This window comes from Carassius auratus, chromosome 1 (genome assembly GCF_003368295.1).
Source record: "Carassius auratus strain Wakin chromosome 1, ASM336829v1, whole genome shotgun sequence".
NCBI lineage: Eukaryota > Metazoa > Chordata > Actinopteri > Cypriniformes > Cyprinidae > Carassius > Carassius auratus.
This window is the reverse complement of record NC_039243.1, coordinates 18,087,189-18,106,464: the sequence shown is the minus strand read 5'-3', so window position 1 is coordinate 18,106,464 and position 19,276 is coordinate 18,087,189. Positions and strand designations below refer to the sequence as shown.

Below are 19,276 nucleotides of genomic sequence, written 5' to 3'. Positions count from 1 at the left end.
TATAAAGACAGAAGAGGGAAAGATTATATAAAGAGTAAAGCTAATAAAGACAGAGAGTGGATGAGATGATCACTCGATCTCAGGCCAGTGAGGCCGTAATGAAACATCAGTGTCAGTTGTAAAAAGAAACAGCTTCTGGATCATCAACTGGATGATCAATGTGAAACTCATGAATAGCTCCTTAGTAGTATTAGTCTTTATCTACATAAAAAAAAAAAAAAAAATTAAGTTGTATTAGGGATAATGCTTTTTCTCCTCAAATCCGAACTAATAAAAATATATAAATATAAAATTAAATTGATAAAATAAAATAAAATATTTAATAAGGAATAAGTCTTGAAGCGGACCAAATTAAAAATAATAATAATAATAATTTCAACAACTGATACCATGATGATGCAAATGTACAATTCAGCATTACCGATAGTGGATAATTTAAATATTATTATATATATATATGTATAATAATTTATATAATTTAATATATATATATATATATATATATATATATATATATATATATATATATATATATATATATATATATATATATATATATATATATATATATATAAAACACAATTATTAATTAATGTTGTGAAATTTAAATCTGTAAATCTTCCAAAAATAATTAATGTGTAAATATGACTATTTTGCATTACAGCACTAAGAATTAAATTGTATTGCATCATCAAAAGTAACTGCAGAAATTTGGGGTGGAGGAAAATGTGCTAAATTTTCATGTCACAAAAAAAAAAAAAAAAAAGAATAAAAAAAAAATTCTTAATGGTCCTAAAATAGGCTTATTTTCATTATGAAAATATATAATCGTTTTTTTTTTTTCATGTGAAAAAGACCTGAGAATTTCTTGACAGTCTTCATGAGATTCACCCTGACAAACACACATATGAATAACAATAACAGCTGTGCAATGTCTATTAACAAATGAGTATTCAATTACATTTCCACAAACACACATTTTAATCAGGAATAATCACAAACCTCGCTCCCAAGATTCCTAATTGTATTTTTTTATTTGACACAGATATCACACCCGAGGACAAATATGCATGTTTGCTCAAGATAAGCCATGACTACATGTTCCAAACACTGGCCCATGAGCAATTCAAGTGTCCGGTTGGATCCAGCATCCTCTCACCGTGTCTCTGTGCATTAAGCCTCAAGAGTACTCTATTTCCCAGCCCCACACACGCACTAATGACTGTATTTATCTCATTAGGCTGGAGCGATCTAATACCAGCAGCTGGCATGCTAGCTCTGCCTTGCCCTTAAGCACTCTCATTAAAACCAGAGGGAGTCGTGGCCTGAATATCAATGTGCCGCAGTCCTGCTCAATCAAAGTGAGCGCAGTGCAGTTCATCATGCAACACAGAGCTCACATAACTCACATACTTGATTACCGGCCACTTGACATTTGTCACTGTGACCATAACACAATACAGAGTAACCTGATCCTTCTGAAAACTGATCATGCTAACTGCAGCTTGCACAGTTATTATTGTTAAACATAATAAATAATATGGGATCTACAATGGCATGTCCAAACAAACTACTTTACATGTCATATGTGACCCTGGACCACAAAGCGAGTCTTAAGTCGCTGGGGTATTTTTGGTAGTGATGCGAGAGTATTTAAAATATAGCTTTGTTTAATCATTCAGATTTTCACTGGTTTGGAATTTGCATAATCCTCCTTTACTGTGTTTTTGAGGCTAATTATATGTAATCCATTTAATCTGTCAAACCTCTCTTTCTCATTGCTTTATTTATTGTTACTTTATCCTTCATTTCTCCTTGTCCAAATCTCTTGTACACTCAGTTGCACTGTTTAGCCTTGTTAATCACCTAAATGCCATTAAATGAAGTCAAGTATAAACATGCCTTTGTACCAAAAAACAGTGAATGGGTCAAAATTATATATTTTTCTTATATGCCAAAAATCAATAGGATATTAAGTAAAGGTCATCTTCCATGAAGATATTTTGTAAATTTCCTATCATAAATACCTGTATATCAAGACTACATTTTTGATTAGTAATATGAATTACTAAGAATTAATTTGGACAAATGGAAAAAACATGATTTTGGATTTTTTTTTACCCTCAGATTCCAGATTTGAAATAGTTGTATCTCGGCCAAATATTGTCCAATCCTTATAAACCACACATCAATGGAAAGCTTATCTATTCACTTATTATTCCACTAAAGACTGGTTTTGTGGTCCAGGGTCACATATCTGTTGGTTTTTGGCCATAAAAAGCTGTAAATAAGACTAACCTTCATTCTGACAGTCAAAAGTCTGGTTAAGCGAAACTAAGGAGTAGCTAAGCACTAGGTTTACTGACACCAGTTTGCAATTCAGGCAATGGGCCTAATCATACACCCGACGCAATGTGGCGCAAGGCACAGCGAAAGTGTTTTTGCTAGCTTCAGCCTGACGCAGTTCTCATAATCCCGTCATGCACTGCGTTGTTTAAAAAGCAAATGCATTGCGCACATTTGTGCACCCATGGGTGTGCTGGTCTAAAAGAGCTGAACTGAAAATAGACTGCGCCATAGACCAACTCAAACCTGGTCTAAAGTCTGGCACAATATTTTTTCTTTGTTATTTAAAGAGTGTGTTAGTAATTTGCGCCTATAGCCGGGTGTTAATGTAAATAGCATTATGTATTTAATGTAAATAGCATCTGAATTTTTATGTAAATAGCAAACCCGCAATGGTGCGAGCGAAACTGTCTTTTAAAGGGGATGGGACATGAGACTCTGATTGGTTTACTGCATGTTATGCCCCCAAAATACCCATTATTTACTAAGAGAATAGGGACAACACGTTTAGACCAAGCGCCCAGGCATGCCAACAGTTTTCCCCTCATTAAACTAGCAAAAGTGGATTCAGACACATCCTGAGTTCACCTGCACTGTGCGCTGTAGACCATGTATTTAGATAGTTAAAATAGAGCCCCATATGTCTTGAAAACCCAGCTGATAACTCAATCTACCTGTAGCCTGAAGCATTCAGGTGGATTCGATTGTCGCAGTGAATGTGAAACATGCCCTTGGAAGCTGATTACATTTCTAAGTGTTGTCAGCACAAGGTTGAAGTACGTAGCCCAAAGTAGCATACTAACATTTTAATACGGTCTAAATTAAATTAGCAAAGTGAATTAGCATTACTTTGGTTGTTAACCTGAGATTAAAATGGTCTATGTAGCTTTTGGGAGACTTAAAATTGTAGGCGGTGGAAATTACAGGCTAACATTAATGGCGAAGATGGTGTGAAATCAGACAAAATGACATGAATGTTGATGAGAAACGTGTGTGCTGTAATTACAAGTCTAAAACCCAATTATGCTCTAATGTAAAGTACAATACTGAAGCTGTCTTTGTAAAGAGCTTTTTCTCTGGCTGTGTGCTGGCAGCTCTTGGTTTATCGATTGACAAGTTTACTGAGTGTTGCAATTTATCAGTCTAAACCTGAGGCTCATATTTTAGCAGACAAAACCTACATTTTCACACAGACAGACGGCTGATCCATGGGAACTGGGGACGTACTGCTAAGATGATCATTATGTTTGCATATATTAATGCCTGCTTCTCCCTTGCCTAGTTTTAAGGATCTTTCTAATTAGGTAAAACTGTCAGGAATGGATCTGCTTCTTCCTTTTAAGATTTCCCATCTCTGGTTCCTGTTCCCTTTTTTATTGGCCAACTTGTCGCTTTTGTTTTGCATTAAATCTTTCATTAAATACATTTATGTTTTTGAAAGTCATCTCTTATGCTCACCAAGGCTGCAATTATTTGATTAAAAATTTAGTAAAATTACTTATATACTCAAGTCTTCAGATATGCTTTTATTTAAAACAATGTTTTTTTTTCAGGATTCTTCGATGAAAAAGTTAAAACAGCATTTAATTACTGTTACTTTTAAATACAGAATTTAAATGTCTAAAATGTAATGCGCCCTTGCTGAATAAATTTGTGTGTGTGTGTGTGTGTGTGTGTGTGTGTATATACACACACACACACACACACACACACACACACACACACACACACGCACCACGATTTATCTCTACTCTGAAGAGGCATGTATTATATGGTTTGTTGAAAATAACAATGGGTAAAACAGACCTACTGGCTTCCCATATTACAACAGCAATGATCAAAAAACATGAACAAACAACACAGAATGCCATATGCATTCTAGTATACCAGTCATTTACACATTTGTCACCTGGGTGTTGAAAGTGTGTGAATGTAGGTGAGATGAACAGCACTTGGGCTGGGCGGTATGACAGTATATCATTACTGCAAAATAAAGTGTCTGTCATTAGAGATTTGCTATATTGTGTATTCCGTAGTATGCAAATATGTCTGCACAACATATTCCTGATTAAACAGTATACAACTTTGAGTCATAGGGAAACGTGCATGAATGAGAAAAAAAAGAGTGGTTCGCAATTGGTAGATTTAAGTGCAATCAACAAATGTGATCAGACAATTTTTACCCAGACGATGATAAGGCACAAAAACGAAAAATTTAATCCAAGCAACTGCAAGCTATTCCCTATGAAAAATCCTAAACTCTCCCTAACAATCACCTTGAACACCCTAGCAACTACTAATCAACACCTTAGCAACAGTTTAGGGTGCCAGCTGCCAATTAAGAAACACCCAGAACCCTCAGTCATCTCTGTTTTAGTTGGTAGAAAAGCTAGTACTAAACAAAAATGTATATTTCAATATGGATATACCAGCATGAGAAAAGGCATGTTTATACTTGACTTCATTAAATGGCATTTAGGTGATTAACAAGGCTAAACAGTGCAACTGAGTGTACAATAAATTTGAACAAGGAGAAATGAAGGCTAAAGTAACAATAAATAAAGAAATGAGGAAGAGAGGTTTGACAGATTAAATGGATTAAATATAATTAGCTTAAAAAAAAAAACAGTAAAAAGGGGATTATTATGCAAATTCCAAACCAGTGAAAAACTGAATGATTAAACAAAGCTATATTTTAAATACTCTAGCATCATTAGCAGTACCAGAATTCAAAAGGAAAAAAGCTTAAAAATGTTAGTGAGAAAACATTGACAAGACTCCTGAACAACGAAAGAGCTACAATCTAATTGCAAGTCTTCACAAGATCCAGCCAATCTGACAACACAAAATTACTGTGGTAAGAACACCGTAAAAATGCCATACTACTTTCATTACTGAAACCTCTCCTTATTAGCAGTTAATCACTACTGGAACAGTTGACACTCAATATTAGTTCAATATTACACAAAATTTTATTGTTGACCACAATTATTGACACGTATAAAAGTTTAGTGTCATTTCCATCAAATGGAGTAATAGTGTTTAAGATGTTAAATGATAAGAGCAGTCTAATCCACTTTATAAACAGAAAAAATTGTCTCTCATTCTGAATGGATGAAATCACATTAGCCGCTTTTCCACTGTCGGGCCAGTGCTTTAAAAGGGCAAGGCGGGGCAAAGAAGCCTCGGACCTGTAGCACCGATGCCAAAATATTTAAGCCCAAGGAGAAATCATCGCCTAATGGTTACAGAGTTTGACTCCTAACCCTAAAGTTGTGTGTTCGAATCTCGGGCCGGTAATACCACGACTGAGGTGCCCTTGAGCAAGGCACAAACCCCCAACAGCTCCCAGGGTGCCACAGCATATATGGCTGTATGTCAAAATTGCTGTTTTCCACCGTCAGGCCAGAAGCTCTGCTGTGCTTCACTAAAACCTGTCCTTTGCATGCCTCTCAGGAACAACATCATGCAACCCCATCATTTCACCAACAAAGAGAAGTTATCAGAAAACTAAGGCCCCGTCCACACGGAGACGGAGCTTACCCCAATCCGATCTTTTTTTTCCTCGTCCCAAGAAATATCCGCGTCCACACGAAACCGCAAAATGATGTAGTATACATGCCAGACCAGTATGTAGCGCTGTAATTCTGCCACAGACATACACTAAAAACAGAGAAGAAGACTTGGACTATGCTCGTACACAAACGAACATGGAACAATACATTTATTAATCAGTGTTAATGTTAGTTAATAAAAAGACAATCGTTCAGTGTTTGTTCATGTTTTTGTTGCTGTTACGTGACGTAGAGGTGTCTGACTAGGGGGGAGACGTGGGCTGATGATGTCATCGTTTCAGAAAATACACGGATTAGCCGTCCAGACGAAAACGCAAAGACGGCGTTTTCAAATTTATCCACTTTGGGACCCGGTTTCAAAAAATAGCTGTTTCACCTTGTGAAAACGCCGGATCCGTGTGGACGAAACGCCTATCCGATAAAAAATTTGTGCGTATTCACAGAAACGCGTCTCCGTGTGGACGGGGCCTAATAAGAAATACGTCACTGGAACTAGTGCGATCACAAAATCGATAAATGATAAAAGCGTCTATTTGTTTAAATCCAAAAGCATTGATGTTTCACAATGTTAAGTGATACATTGATCATAATTAATTAATTTATCAGGATTGAAAATAAGTCATAGAAATAAAGCGTTACGAGTCTCCTTCTGTTTATTTGTAGCCACTGTAGCCTATAGAATGATCATTTCTATATTTTTATAAAAGCTCCTGAACAAAAACCATTATTATATTTTTATGACATAGGCCATGCAGAGATAAACTCTTGAGATGAGACTTATGACAGGTAAAGTATGTTACTAAATAAACACACGATTGTGTTAGAGAATAAGAAGCTGAGAAGTTTTGAGCTCAACTTATTTTATAAAGTTTTTAATGCTGGTGTTATAACTGTTATAGCTTATAGCTGTTATCTATCTATATGAAATAATCTGGGGCACTGATGCTCTCCAGATGCAGAGAAACTCCGCCTTTGTTAATAACAACTCCCCTAGACCAAGCTGGCCCGCTTGGCCAAAAAACCTAGGCCGTTGGCTTAGAGGAAGCGCCGACGAGGCACGATCAAGCCCTGTAAGTTGCAGTGGAATCGCGACTGGCCCTGGCATCCACTAGCACACCCGCTTTTGGCCAGGCAATGGAAACGAGGCTATTATCTCTCTTATCATCACCAAAATTGCAGACTATTACAGAAAACCAGTATGTTCAGACACTGCACTTCTGATGAAGTTGTTAAATCTTTTGTTCACCAGTGTTAGTAGGTGAGAAGCACATTTTGTGACATAAATCTTCATCTTTCTGGCTTGAAATGTTTAAAATCATATGCGTGTTATGTTTTACACTGTTGACCAATCTGTAAAGTCTTGTTACAGTTTTGAATGGCATGTGTCCAAGCTGCAGATTGTCTCTTCCATAAAGTGTACATCAATCAAAACAGCCGGCGAAGTTCTGCAAGAATGACACTTTGACTGTCGGTTTGTCAGCATGCATCTGTCACTTCCCACCAGACTGGAGCAACAACTCTGTATCTAATATTCAAATAGATGATGTTCATTGCAATGTAGAGGGTTGTGTTATTTGAGCATCTGCCCAATACTGCTATAGTTTTTATAAAGGGTTTGCAGCAGAGTCAATATCTGTGTCTGTATCTATCTCAAAATATGTTTAGAGTTGATTAGACTTCAGATTTTCACATGATATGGTTTTAATGATTTTAAAACTTGATCGAATACTAAAAGTTGAATCTGCCATGCATGCTGGTCTTTTATATTTGAGCATATTGAATCTCCATAAGCCTTTTTTTTCAGCACTTGCTAATATTAAAAAGGCGTGAAAGTAAAGGTTAATGTGATTTGACCACTTTCATGCCAGGCCTGTCTCTGATGGGAAAGAGGCAGTTAACCTTTACCGTCAGAGCAGCATTCCCTGAGCCCGGGCCTGCTGGAGAGAAGTCCATCAATCACACAGCTGTCTCATAACATCGTTCACAATGAATGCATGCTGGAGGTTGAAGACGAGGAACAAGTGTCATGAGATACTGCTTGTGGTTTCCAGACTAAACCTTGACAGACACAATACAGCAGTGTTGTATTACAACACTTAAATTGACACTCTCACTGTCTGTCTAACACACAAGTGAATGCGCACATACAGTAATATGAGTGCAGTTATGAGTAGCACTTACATATCCTGGCCATTCATACTCCCATTGTTCACGAAAAAACACAACTATATTAGTAATGCACTTTTATTATCCTATATACAAACACGATTCCAAAAAAGTTAGGACACTGTACAAATTGTGAGTAAAAAAGGAATGAATAATTTACAAATGGCATAAACTTATATTTTATTCACAATAGAATATAGATAAAATATCAAATGTTGAAAGTGAGACACTTTGAAATGTCATGCCAAATGTTGTCTCATTTTGGATTTCATGAGAGCTACATATTGCAAAAAAAGTTGGGACAGGTAGCAATAAGAGGCCAGAAAAGTTAAATGTACATATAACGAACAGCTGGAGGACCAATTTGCAAATTATTAGGTCAACTGTCAACATGACTGGGTATAAAAAGAGCCTCTCAGAGTGGCAGTGTTTCTCAGAAGTCAAGATGGGCAGAGGATCCCCAATTCTGCAATGAAAAATAGTGGAGCAATATCAGAAAGAAGTTTCTCAGAGAAAAATTGCAAAGAGTTTGAAGTTATCATCATCTACAGTGCATAATATCATCCAGAGATTCAGAGAATCTGGAACAATCTCTGTCCGTAAGGGTCATGGCCGGAAAACCATACTGAATGCCTGTGATCTTTGGGCCCTTTAGACGGCACTGCATCACATACAGGAATGCTACTGTAATGGAAATCACAACACGGGCTCAGGAATACTTCCAGAAAACATTGTTGGTGAAGACAATACACCGTGCCATTCACCTCTGCCAGCTAAAACTCTATAGGTAAATAAAGAAGCCATATCTAAATATGATCCAGAAGCGCAGGCATTTTCTCTGGGCCAAGGCTCATTTAAAATGGACTGTGGTAAAGTGGAAAACTGTTCTGTGGTCAGACAAATCAAAATTTGAAAACTGGCATGGGCAGCTTGCACTTCTGGAAAGGCACCATCAATGCTGAAAGGTATATCCAAGTTCTATAACAACATATGTTCCCATACAGATGTCGTCTCTTTAAAGGAAGACCTTGCATTTTCTAACATGACAATACCATACCACATACTGCATCAATTACAACATCATGGCTGTGTAGAAGAAGGATCCGGGTACTGAATCTTTCACCTATAGAAATCATTTGGCGCATCATAAAGAGGAAGATCTAAGAAAGTTGAGCAACTAGAAGTCTGTATTAGACAAGAATGGGACAACATTCCTATTCCTAAACTTAAGCAACTTGTCTCCTCAGTCCCCAGACGTTTGCAGACTGTTATAAAAAGAAGAGGGGATGCCACACAGTTGTAAACATGGCCTTGTCCCAATTTTTTGAGATGTGTTGATGCCTTTAAATTTAAAATCAATGTATTTTTTCCCTTAAAATGATACATTTTCTCAGTTTAAACATTTTATATGTCATCTATGTTGTATTCTGAATAAAATATTGAAATTTGAAACTTCCACATCATTGCATTCTGTTTTTATGAACAATTTGTACAGTGTCCCGGATTTTTTGGAATCGGGTTTGTAATATAATATGATATAATATAATACATGGGACTCAAAAGTAGATATATATAGTTAAATGATCAATCTGCTCATTTCCATACAATGAAAGTGAATGGGGACCACTGTCAAACAAGACTTTCAAGGCAAAATACCAAATGAATAACTATTTCATATACAGTCTGTCTGTTATAGAGAGCTACAGTGTACATTCAGAAAACTTGGAACACAGTGCATAAGTCATATGGACTCATTTTGGGATGCTTTTCTCATGCTTTCTTGTCCTTTTTGGAGCTTGACAGCACCTGGTCCCCATCTTATAAACTCAAATATAAGCATAATGCTTGTCTTCATTTTACAAAAGTTTTGTTTATATATAGTGACTGGTCTTCAGCTTAAAGTACCATCTTGAGTTGTCAAAATACACATAGGCATATCATTAAATGTCTAAGATTTAATACCTCTCTCATAGACAATTTAGCTTAAGCATTTCATTACATTCAAAATAGATGTGCACCGCGTCGAAACCAACGTGAAACTTGAAGGCACAGACGAACCTAAAAATGAACCTTCACAAACAAACACGGAAAGGAGGGCCTGCCACAAGTGATTAAGTGTGCATAAGCTCATTAATATTCATAAGTCCCTGCACCTTCTCTGCTAATAGGAATATGTGTTTTTATTCCATAACGTCTGACTGACAGAACACATCGGCATGAATAAATGAGGAAATCACTGCAGAATGGGGTTTAATTTTAGAAACAGATTTCAGTAATTAGCCTCTCCCGGGCTGCACTGAGCGATTGTGTTAACAGCTTCATATGTTCCCACTCAGACGGGAAATAAAATGTGATCTGTCCATCCCGCACCCTGCTGAAGCATGTGTGCCATTCTAAATATAAGCTAAAATTCTAGTAGTCAATAAACAGATATGGAATCCATTATAAACGTCATTGTATGATTATATGTGCACCAAATGTCATAACCACGCACTGTGTGTGTGTGTGTGTGTGTGTGTGTGTGTGAGAGAGAAAGTATATTGTGCTCATGTGTGTGCTAAGACAGTTAAATAGTAGCTACCCTTATCTCCTTTCCCCACACATCATTTGTTGTAAATCGGCTCTTAAAGGTAAAGTTTGTAAGATTTGTTTTAAATCAAAATGCATTCTCTACCCAGTTTATTGTTCATTGACTACAGTAAGTACACCATTCATGGGTTTATTTAAGTGTAAATATTAAGCCTCCCAAGAACCATCAAAACATTTTGAGCAATACGCTCAGAACTGTCAGTCATTCCAGCTAAGCCAGAAGCAAGATCTTGGTGCATGGCTGCTGTAGAGATGGCAACTGACCTCTCCGCCCACTTTGAGCTTCAAAAAGGCTCTTACGAAATCTACTGGTAACGTCACGGACAATACGTCCATGTTTTTGTAAAGTCTATGTGTACAAGTAACCCTATTCCGCGAGAAAACCGCGGACTTGGCAACACCGAGTGGCAACCTTCCAATCTCTCTTGTGAAACCAACACGGTCGTGACTAAAACTGCAATTAATAAACCGGCAGCTAGAGGCTGCCTCCAAAAGGAAGTAATTCCCATAGATTCCCAATCTTAAAAAGCCCAACTTTACAGCAGAAAAAAATTTTTTTTACAGCTTGGTACAAAAAGTGGTTTTGGTATATATAGCTAATTGTGCCCTTCATGACAACTGTGAGGGCAATGAATATTTTTGTGTAACTCATCTGTTTAAATTATATTAAGCCTTAAAGTTCTCCATAATTATGGCCGTGGCTACTTGAGTGAAACGTATGCATTTCTAATTAATTTCTAATTTTATAGCACCCAGAAAGAGATCGGGATGGCCCCCTTCAAATTTTTAATTCAATAATCCGGCCCTCAAATGAAGTTAATTAAACCGGTCAGCCTTAGTTACTGCATCAGCAAATAGTGAAAAAAATTCAGAATGTTTTTAGGCCAAATCCGAGCTCATGATGGTGAGTTTTACACAAGCAAATACCACTAAAACTTTCTTCAGGAGATGTAAAATCTAATTTATAATGTTAAAGTTTTGCAGCATTTTAATTATAAATATAATGTTTCTGGGTTCGATTGTCAGTCGCTATTGCTTGTTTTCAGAATGCGGTAAGTAATAGCTGTTTAATGGGCTGTGCAACTCTAAGTCACTGTAATTGAAGCCACAGTTGAATGTTTCTCTATGGAGTCGTAAAAGACTATTCAAACATGCCTGCCATTACTATACACAATCACAAACACAAATGATCTTTGAAAGAATCTAAAGCAAACCAATTGCAATTTAAATAATTTATAAATGTACAACTTTTGCAAAAAAAAGCTACAACTTTAATAACTTCAATAACACAAAACTGTAAGAGCACCATAAACTCAACAACATTCAAAACATGTCAAGAGCGAAGCAGGAGAGAGCTGACTTTCTTAAAAAATCGTCCAGGGATTAAACACAGCCAAATGCTAAATTTAAGTAAATTAAAGAATTATCTCCTTTTCAGATTACTGTCAAAGTCATCTGCTCATTCATAAACAAACACTAGAAGCATGTTTATAGCTATACTAGAAGGTGTCTAACTGTTGCTGGCTTAGGAATGCAAGATGAGGGGTGGTGTGTAATCTCGATGTGCAAACACAACTCTTGTATGATGCATTTTGGGTAGAGGAAGTACAGGCGTACTAATAGGCTTAATGTAGCATTGGATTTGTTAATTCAGATTTGGAAAGTTACACGGAGTTGAAGTGGACTGATCTGAAAGCAGCAGACGTGAGTGTTTTGTATCAGAGCGTGGGTTAGTATGACACACCAGAGAATGGTATCAAAATGTGTGCTCAGTGTCAAAATAACCACATGTGGTTATTAGCATTAGCATTTTTAAAAGGTTGAATACTGTAGTGCATGTTTTAAGTGACTTTCAGCTAAAATATGTAGTTAACAATCACACTAAAACATCCAATATCATAAAAAGACAGTAACATATTTTTTTAAGTAAACAAGTATATGTCTATTTTGGCAACACTTTACAATTAGGTTCATTAGTTAAGTACTTTAGGTAACATGAACTAAAAATGAACAATGCTTCTACATTATTCATTAACCTTAGTTAATGTTAATTTCAACATTTATTAATGCATTAAAATCAAGAGTTGTGCTTGTTAACATTAATTAATGCACTGTGAATTAGCATGAACTAACAATGAACGACTGTATTTTCATTAACTAACTTTAACAAAGATGAATCAATACTGTATTAAATGTACAGTTCATTATTCTTTAATGTTAATATATCAACTAACATTAACTAGTGGAACCTTACTGTAAAGTGTTACCAAAGAGGGGAGCACGTGCCTCTTACCTGGACCCTTCATTTCTGAACACTACCTGCCCTTCACAAACCCCATAGCACAATGAGGACACCAGATCCCCTTTGGACACTTTTATTCCCTGTTTTGGTAAGTTTTTTTGTTAATAAAAGCCTCTCCAATGCCTGACACCACCCCACTGTGTCTGTCATTTGCTCCTCTGCCACAATACACACACATATACATATACATATGTGTATGTATGTATGTATGTATGTATGTATGTATGTATATATATATATATATTACAAAATAACTTTTGTAAAATCTTGTGGAATGCTAGGATTGTCAATGTTAATGAATTATTAATAATTTCAAGTTGAAATTTTGTGGCTTATTTTCCACCTCCTGGGTGAAAAATGTATATCTGATTGTTTAGAATGAAAACTCCATTATTACTTATCCCTAACAGAAACTTAATAATACAGAGAGCTTTAATCTCTGTTTCACAGACATTTTGCTTAAGCAGTGAAATACCTCTAATTGTGGAAACACTGAAAAACAAGTGAATCGAAAGATATAATGGCAGGCAGCCAAAGCATGAAGCTCCAAAAATCTGATGCTCTATTGTTGTCTTTTGAAAGCAGCCTACAAATCTATCTGTAACTGCAGCCCATACAAACAGCACATCTGTCTTCAAAACCACACGATAAACACAACATTTTCACCCCTAAAAGGGAAGAAATAAAAATCACCAGTAAGTTGAAAAACGAACCATGAATCACACTCTCACATGTTTATAATTTGCCTTTTTCTTTCGTTTTTAGATGATGAAAAGCATCCGTGAAGACATTACAATTAGATTAAATTGCACCATAACACAATGGCTAATTAAGTCATTTTTCAAATTCAATAAGGAAGCAGATTGGAAAGCAGAGATGTGATACGAGTTGTCTGGCAAAAAACCCTCAATGAATACGTCCAAGCTGTTCGGCTGACTGATATTTGGCCACGAGATTGAATCTCTGGGAATTTTATAAGCGTTAAAGAGAGACGAAGAGTAAGATTCACATGACTCGCATCAGGGTTTCAACACGTAATTGTCGTGGCGCTTTGACCTCAGCATGAAAGCACTGCAGTCACAAAAGGATGATTTTACAATTTAGTAATGTAGCAAGAAGTGTAGTGTACACAGCAAATGGTGAAAATAGTATGAAACAAAGGAAAGCAGTAACATATTTAAACTAAAAACAAGAGTCCTTGATGGCCATCCATTCTTTTCTCGGATTTTACACAATCTAGTCAATTACTGGGTGGACAGGATCTACACCTTTTCATGTTAAACATCTAATTTCAATCAGAACAATGTCATTATGGAAGTCAAACGGTTTGTGGATACAATTTCTCGTTGACTTTGTAAGCTAGCAGCGACAAAAAAGATAAAAAGGATCTAATCACACACACACCAAAAACCAAATCAAAATGAAGGTTTCCATGCAACTAAAAGGTTCTACTGATGAACTGTTAGCCAGAGCTGGAAAAACAGAGATCAGCCCTCACAGAGGAGACATCTGGAGGTCTATAGTTCAGAGACACATGCGTTGTCATTCAATCTTGTCATCTTATTTGTCTCTGCTTATATTTATAAAATCACACAAAGACAGCATACAGTTAGTTCACTTTTCTTGTTCTCAATTATATAGGAAGGCCTCCTTATTCAGCTGCATCAGAGGGCCCTTATGCAGTACCATCAATCACCCCCTCGAAAATCCTGACTATCTATCAATAGATCAGCACAAATTAAGTTCTACATGAATATTTTCTAACTTCATTTGAATCATTGGGATTAAATATATTTTCTGTTAAGAGCTGCCAGAATCATTTGGAAGAAATCACTGCATTTCTTGTGAAGAAAATTTACACTCGAGTGAAACTGTGATTTGTGTGCGAATTTATAGCTTTTTTAGACTAGTCAAGTTTTAGTCGACTAAAAGTCTCGTCATTTAAGTCTAGTTTTAGTAAAAAGAAAACTCAAGGTATCGTAGTCAAGTTTTAGTCGACTAAAAGTCTTTTAATTTTAGTCTAGTTTTAGTAAAAAAAAAAATGTTAGTCTTTTTTTAAAATAACACATTATTACTGAGATTATTACTGATAAACATTTCAGTAAAAAAAGTGTTTCACATATCTCAAACATTGGTTAAATGTCATAATTACCTGACAAAATACACTTGTTGGATGATTTTTGTTGAATGCAAATGTTGTCTGGTTTTTCGTCGAATTCTTTCTACGCACACACTATTTTATTTCTTGATAACAGACCGCTGCTAACTATAACACACAAATATCGAGCCTCTTCCTTCGACCTAGCATGTCGTCGTCGCTCGTCACTCGTGTTTGCTTGGGGTGTTGTGTGTTCAGCAGTTTCGTGTTGCAGCCACAGGCTGCCAGCAACAGGAGTATGAGACCTGTAACTTGAGCAACAGCGCAAAGCCATGAACTCGTTCTGAATATTTTAAAGGCGTAACAGCTGATGAAAAAGCAGAGACGATTGTAGACAATTACAAAACATTTTCGTCTCGTCTTTTTTCGTCAACAATAATGCATGTTACCTTAGTCTAAAGCCCCGTTCACACCATGAATGATAACTATAAAGATAACGATATTAGCGTCCACACCAGCGAACGATAACGCCTGTTAATTCTGAGCGCACATGTGTGTCTGCCGCTTTAAATCCTTGAGCATGTTACAGCAGGATGGATTCTGATTGGATGTCAATGTTTGTATCGTTCATCAGCTGGAAAAAAAATTGTTCTGAAAATGATTCCAATGATATCATTTCTCTGTGCCTTTATCGTTATAGTTGTAGTGTGGACTCTGCTATTCTTTAATATTGAGAACGATTTTTAGAACTATATCTTTAGCGTTATCTTTATTGTTATCGTGCTCGGTGTGAACGGCGTTTTTGGACAGTTGTGCAGTCTTGTCATCGTCTCGTCTTAGTCATGAAAAAAAAAAGGTAGTTGACGAACATATTTCGTCTCGTCTCGTCTGAAGAAATTAACACTAACCTCAACAATCCGAATCCTTTTTTCTTTGTCTTTTTCTCAGGGTCTTCTGGCTCGTCCTTCTTTTTGCTCTTTTTCTCTTTCTTCTTTTTGGTTTTCTTTTTCTTTACCTTCTTGTCATCGTCTACTTCCTGTCGAGAGGAGCTGCTGGCAGGCGTATCTCTTCCAGAGTCTTCCTCAGAGTCATCTGTTGGTGAAGAACAAAGACACGAGCGAACATCTGATGAGGTCTAATCATGAGGAATCAAACAATAATCCCTGAGCCAGACTCTTGTTTCTCATGAAATGATATAGACAATCTTCATGGTGCTTTTCCTGTAAATCAAATACAGATTTGAAATGTGGCCTGGAAATATCTTAGTGTGATTCACCCTCAGGCTCCGGTTGATTAAAGAAACTGATATATTAATTCATTTCACCTTATAGGCTCCAATCGAAGGCATCTCTAGTGCTCAAGTTCTGTCTCTATTTCTTATTTAAAAGGGTCTTTAGTGTCAAAGAGAAAGAGCAGGGGTGATACATGCCGTTAAATGTGCTGGCTTGTTGATGGAGGTTCACACAGAAATCAGTGATACTTGCATTTGCTGATTCACTCTTAACTGGCTCACAAAACTAAATGAGTCACGGAGAGTCAAATCCATCTCTCAAATGAGCTTCTAAAAGTAAAGGAGCTTCTCTGGCACCCAACTGCTTTTAAAGTCTACATGAGACAACATTTGCAACCCATTTTACTTCCATAATGTGACATTTCTAAAAGTTCAAGTTTTATATTTTTTTATTTTATTTGGAATATTGTGCAATTATGACAATAATAGTGCATTTCAAATTCATGCTGACTATAATTTCCATAATGCAACAGGATATACAATACTGAAAAATGCTTATTAAGGCTTATAAGCTGATGGGGTGTTTTGCTGAGACTAATGAATGTGAAGGGGCCAGATGCACTTTTGGCAAAGCGAGAAGGGGTGGTATGCAGTTTTAACTGTGAGCACATGTTTGGCAAACTCATGACACTCACTACTGTGCTCAACAACATGCATTTACTGGTATGCAGCACACACATTTCTCATTAATGTACTTTAGCTGCTGGGAGCAATAAATGCAGAAAGCCACTGAAGGCCTTCTGTTTAAATGACAACAAAATGACAGAGTAACACTGACAAAATATATTTTAGAAAATAAAAAGGGTTATCATGTCGCATTAGACAAAAACAACTGATTTCACCAGATTTCACAACATATGTCATGTTGGTTATAATGATGAGTTGATAAGTAACTTACAAAACATAATACAATTTTAATAAATGAATACTTTTGTTCTTGATTTAATAAGTTGAATACCCTAAAATAAGTTATATGAATTCATTATTTAAAATAAAAATATATTCCAGTTAAAAAATAATAATGAATCACATCAAATAATCATAATAAAATAATAAAATTATTAATATTTAAATAAATTGTTTTAAATCGGCTCAGATTACACAACAACAACAACAGTGTTGTTACTGTTAAATACTAAAAACTAAAATTAAACAAAATGTGTGTAAAACAAATTATTTGTCTTGGCAACTAATGGAAATGTAGTTATTTTAAATTACTAAATTTACTAAAACTGAAATTAAAAATACAACTAAATAGAAAAATATTAAGAAAAATGAGCGAAGCACATAACAAAATTACTTTTTACAAAATTACAAATTAAAACCTAATCTAAAATTAAAGATGAAAACTGAAAATATAACAATTAAAGCTCATTCAAATGAATAATAAACACTACAGTAGTATATAAATAATAAAATTACAATGATTCAGACTAGTCTTAACTATTTTAATTATTATAATAATAATAATAATAATTTATTTTGTAAGTATTTAATTAATACTGCATTTCATTATTTACATATTTGTGACTTATTTATAATTATTATTTACTGTTATGTAACACTTTCAAGGATTTTCAGTTCTTCTCTGAACTCACCATCCTCGGGTTCAGACGGCCCTTCGTAGGACTTGTCGATGGCGTGGCGAAAGCTGAGGTTGCAGCCTCGGCCCCTCACCATGTGTGTGCGTGGACGATGGTTGGGCAGCTCGTCCTTTCTGACCTCCTCCATCGCTGTCTGGAGACTCTCCAGAGAACTGGACTTCTGCAGACCTAACCTGGGTCCCAGCGCCGTCCCGTTAGAAGAGAGGGGTTCTGACATGGGGAGACGGAGGGGATGTTAGTGATGGAGGATGGTAATGAAAGCGAAAGTTCAAAGATGAGGTCAAGATTAGAAACGTAACATATAGTGCGCCCTGCAGGACTAGCCAGCTTGGATCATCAAGAAGATACCCGGTGGTCTAAGCTGATCTTTTCAACAGGGCGGTCATAAGTGAACTGAAAATGCAACAGCTGTGCGGTGAAATGAGCTGAAAATCTAATGGATTTGGACACATTCAAAGAACAGATGGAGGTGAAATATGTAAAGACTTGTGAAGGGTGGTTGTTGAAACCTCAAGGTGAGGATGCAAGAGCATCACAGAATAAGTGAGGTGTTGGAAACATGTACCAGACGTGCAGAAATATTAAACAGAAAAGTAGTAGAAGTAGTAATGCAGGGGAGAGGAGCATTAAATGAAGTACTATGAGATGAAGACCAACCATGAAGCCGTAAACAATACAAACGACTGAGAACAATGACACCAGGAGGAGGAGGAGAAGATGGGGGATTGCAACAAGCACAAACAAGAAGATGAAATGGAGGAATAGCACAAATCCAAGGGCTCCAAACACTGAAAGGGCAAAAGAAAGTTGGGGAAAAGAAGAAAAGAGAAATGCTTGGTGCATGAGAGGTAAAAAAGTGGCATGCAGGAAAGAGAAAACTAAAAATCTGTCATCATTTATTCACTCTCATGTCGTTCCAAACATGAATGACTTTGAGTGGAACTCAAATGGGTGTTTAAAATCTCCCCCTTTTATGCTTCACAGGAGAGAGTGAGTCATTTGGGTTTGGAATGAAATGAGGGTGAGTAAACCATGACAGGGTTTTCATGTTTGGCTCAAGTACTATACTTTTAAGAAATATATTTTTCGAAAACCAGCAGTGAAAATGTGTATAGAAAATGATAAAACAATAAGCCACTGAAAGACACATGTAATTTTACCAGAGTAAAATAACATTTATAAGCACAAAACTAATTTGACTCTGGAAAAGTCACTGTTCAAATGTAAAATCTAACTTTTACAAACCATCAGCAACAGTAAAATGATAAAAAACACTTTTTTTTAATGTAAATAGTGGAAAACAGC

The 19,276-nt window shown here is 36.1% G+C and overlaps 1 protein-coding gene across 1 annotated transcript in view; it reads right to left on the bottom strand.

Moving 5' to 3' along the window:
- The window catches only part of LOC113106051 (partitioning defective 3 homolog B-like), a 74,213-nt gene that overhangs the window by 38,305 nt on the left and 16,632 nt on the right, over positions 1-19,276 (bottom strand). Inside the window, exons 7-8 of the mRNA XM_026267624.1 lie at positions 17,966-18,181; positions 15,985-16,168 (exon numbers count right to left, since the gene is read on the bottom strand). Coding sequence (XP_026123409.1) covers positions 15,985-16,168; positions 17,966-18,181 — 400 coding nt within the window. The remainder of the gene's footprint in view (positions 1-15,984; positions 16,169-17,965; positions 18,182-19,276) is intronic.